The 3,775-nt window shown below is 58.1% G+C and overlaps 1 protein-coding gene across 1 annotated transcript; it reads left to right on the top strand.

The window, feature by feature from the left end:
* The first annotated feature begins 482 nt into the window (after nucleotides 1-482).
* On the top strand, nucleotides 483-2,509 carry SPATA32 (spermatogenesis associated 32). Its single transcript, XM_037746025.1, has 3 exons — nucleotides 483-509; nucleotides 787-1,616; nucleotides 2,410-2,509. The coding sequence occupies exons 1-3, from the start codon at nucleotides 483-485 to the stop codon at nucleotides 2,414-2,416; spliced, it is 864 nt and encodes a 287-aa protein (XP_037601953.1). The 3' UTR covers nucleotides 2,417-2,509.
* The last annotated feature ends 1,266 nt before the right edge of the window (nucleotides 2,510-3,775 follow it).

Genomic DNA, 3,775 nt, shown 5'->3' on the forward strand with positions numbered 1-3,775 from the left:
GGGTAGGCAGGCACTGAGGAAGGAGTGGCAGGTGGGTGGGAGGACATCGCTCTGGGGCTCCCCTGCTGGGGACTAGTGTTCTGGCGCTAGTCCTCAAAATGAGTTGCCCTAGCCTGCCTGCAATACTTGATACAAATGAAGCTTCCTGGGCCTTACCTCCAACCAACTGGATTCCTCTTTAGGGGCGGGGCATGAGTTGGCAAGGAGCTTCTTAAACTCACTAAAGTTTCGGAAAACAACTCCAGACTTCCTGGTGGCAGCACAGTGGGACACCAGGGGAATGGATGAGCTGGTGGCAGGGTGGTCGGGGGCAGGGGCATCGTGCCAGCCTCTGTTACAAGGCAGAGGGCTTTGAGGGCCCAGAGACCCCCTTGCCGCTGAAGCCGCCACCCACCCCACGGATCCCCATCACCCACTCTGTCTCCTTCTGTCCTAGAGATGACTTAAGTCAACACCAGATACAAGAAGAACAGGAGGTAAAAATGGGGGTGTCCTCCTATGGGGAGGTGGTAGGCAAGGGGCAGGGCTCTTCCTTAAGTCCCCACCAGCCCCTACCCTTGACAATTCTGGGACCCTAGTACCAGGCCGGTGAGAGTACACACACACACATACACACACACACACACACACACACACCTTCACCAGGCAGGTCCCTGAAAGGAGGTAGGCGCAAAGGTGATGAGGGGAGACCAGGGCAGGGGAGGGGCAGGAACTCGGGGCCAGGGAGGGCCTCAGGGGCAGGACCTCCAGCTCCCGCCTCCTCAGCTTTGAGGTGAAACATTTCAGCTAGAGGCAGACGCGCTAGAACAGAAGCCCCAACCCAAAGTGGACCTGGCCCCAGACCCAGACCCAGACCTGGAGATGGAACCAGTGCCGTCTTTACTGGAGTCAGAGCTGTACCCAGACTTCAAGCCTGAAGCTGAGCTGGACACAGAAGCCAAGTGGAACAAGGAGGCTGGCTTCAAAGGATTCCTGCAGCCATTGTGCAGGATAGAATCCGTCCACTCCAACATAGGGCTGCCCGTGCCGCAGACCTTCAGACAGCGGGGTCTGAATTCAAGCCACCATAGTTTCACGGAGGAGAAACAGGTGTCTGCCAACCACTGCTCCATCAGCGCACAGACCTCCAACCACCTCTTCTGGGCAAACAAGCTCATCCAGGCCTCAGAGCACAGCCTGCAGCGGGCCATCCACACGCAGCTCAACAACACCAGCACAAGCCAGCTCACCAGAGCCCCCGGCCGGGCGGCCGTCACCACCAACACCCTGTGCTCCGAGGAGCAGCTCCAGACCCCCAACGCCCGCTCAGCTCCTCCAGCCGCAAGCTCCCAGGCGCCACCAAGCCCCCTCCTGCACTCAGATCTCCCGCCACCCATCGGCCTAAGAGAGCTAGTCACCTTTGCATCTTCCCTGGCCATGGCCTCCTCCAGCAGGATGGACCTGCCCACTTTGGAACACAGGATGAAAGCTCCACCCCAGCAGGCTCCGGAGCCTTCCACAGAACGCGTCCTGACCGCTGCGAAGGATGGAGAGCCAGAAAAGCACGCAGAGACCCTGCCGGGAAAACCATGTGAAGCCAGAGCTCCACAGAAATCTTGGAGTCAGGAAAGCAAGAAATTTCCTCACTCTTACCTTGACTTCAGCAAGCCAGGGATCAGGAAAGCCACCATCGAAGGGGAAATGCAGCTTCTCCAGCCACCAGTCACGTCCCCTCCGCTGCAGGGAGTCAACGAAGAGTGAGTGAGGCCAGCCCTGCAGCTCCCCCAGAGGGGCTATGGTGGGACATGGGGGGCTCCTCACAGCCAGGTAGGGTGGGGACAGTGGAATGAGGGCCTGGGGAGAGTGGAATGAGGACAAGGTGGGCTGTGTGGCTCCACCTCCATGACCTCACAAAGGCTGTTGGAACAAGGTTCCGGTGGACTCAGGAACAGAGCCAAGGCGAGGGCTGGAGGCCTGGGGACCAACGAGGGTGAGCCCAGGGGCCGGGTTCAAAAGGGAAGGACCATGCTGGCATTAGGCAGCTTCCCACCCTGGGGGTCAGGCCTCAGCAAGGTCGGAAATGCTCAGGCTGGGGTCTGCCCTGCTGAGAGCCTGCTGGCCCCAACCCTGGGGTCCAGGACACGTCTCTCAAGGGGAGAACGAGGGTTCAGGGCTCTCTGGGACACCTTGCTTTCTGGTGGCAAATGGACACAGAACGCAGGCAGCAGCAGAAGACCCCTGACCCCTAGTGACCTCCACAGAGGGCCTCTGGGCTCACCCCTCTCCCTCACCCACCCTCTGGAGCCCAAGTGACACTCTGTCTTTTGTGTTGCAGCTCAGTGCCGGGAAAAGAGAAAGAGAATCCACTATTGGTGAAAATCCATTTTAAGCTGTCGGCCCCACACATCCCAGAGAAATGACTAAACAGAACCAATAAAGACTCCAGTGCTGGTCATCGGCTCCGACTTCTATGCAAAGGCCCCTGGGCCAGGGAGCCCACCTGCTGTGGGCTGCTGTGTCCTGCTCTGTTTTTTTTTAGGGATGCCCCATTTTTTAGCTGCCCCAGCCCCACCTGCCCCCAGAGGGCAGCACCACCCCTCTCCTAGCCACCCATCTGTCACCTGTCACCTGAAGGGTCAGTTCCTCTTCACTCCCTCCTAGTCAGACCTCTAGGCCAGCAGAAAGACTTGTGGCTGGTCTTGAGGAGACCTCGTTGTCCTCTGAGGCTTTCGTTTCTTTGACTGTGGAATGAGGCTCCCTCTTGGCCTGAGGCCAGGGATGTGTTGGGATCCTCTGCAGAGACGGCCTCCTGGGTGTGGGCCTGGGCAGGTGGGAAAGTGGGTCTGCAGGGGTTCTTCTTGCCCTCTTCATGGGGAAGGCCTGGCATGGGGAAGGGATGGTGTCCAGGAGCTTGAAGGGGAGGAAAATGAGGCCGAAGGACTGGTCCTCCAGTGGGGCACAGGCTGGGGCTAGAAGTATCTCAAAAGCAGGAGAGAGCCCTGTGTCACCCAGATGTGTGCACACAGACACCACCAGCTGCCCAGCACATCACACATACAGCACTCACACACGGTAGAAACAGCACATGCCATACACGTGTGCCTGTGACCGTCACATGTACCAAACATGCACACAAGGCCAGGTGCGGTGGCTCACTCCTGTAATCCCACACTTTGGGAAGCAGAGGCCAGCAGATCACTTGAGGTCAGGAGTTCGAGACCAGTGTGGCCAATACGGCGAAACCCCCCACTCTACTAAAAATACAAAAATTAGCTGGGCGTGTTGGCATGTGCCTGTAGTCCCAGCTACTTGGTAGGCTGAGGCAGGAGAATCTCTTGAACCTGGGAGGCAGAGGTTGCAGTGAGCTGAGATTGCACCACTGCACTCCAGCATGGGCAATAGAGCATGACTCCATCTCAAAAAAACAAAAGCAAAACAAACAAACAAAAAACATACACACCAATACACACACCTCCCACCCAGGGTTTGACCTTGGAGGCCTGAGTACAGGCAGTGTAGACTGGCTTCTGGTGGAGGAGAGATGGCAGCAAAGGAAGGAAGGGGATTCAGAGTGCACGGAGGGACAGGGATGTGGAGAGGGAAGCCTGGGGGCAGGGGGAGGGGAGGCCTCGCCAAGGCCAAGGCCCCAAGGCCGGGGCTCAGTTTCCCTTCAAGTGAAAGCCCAGCATTGTGTATCTTCAAGAGCCTGCCCAGCTTTGGGAGGGGCCAAGGAGAGAAATGCCCAGGGCCTGGAGGGTGGGATTAGGAAGGGGTGAGCAGTTGAGAATAGGCCAGG

This window comes from Cebus imitator, unplaced genomic scaffold, assembly GCF_001604975.1.
Source record: "Cebus imitator isolate Cc_AM_T3 unplaced genomic scaffold, Cebus_imitator-1.0 Scaffold217, whole genome shotgun sequence".
Lineage (NCBI taxonomy): Eukaryota > Metazoa > Chordata > Mammalia > Primates > Cebidae > Cebus > Cebus imitator.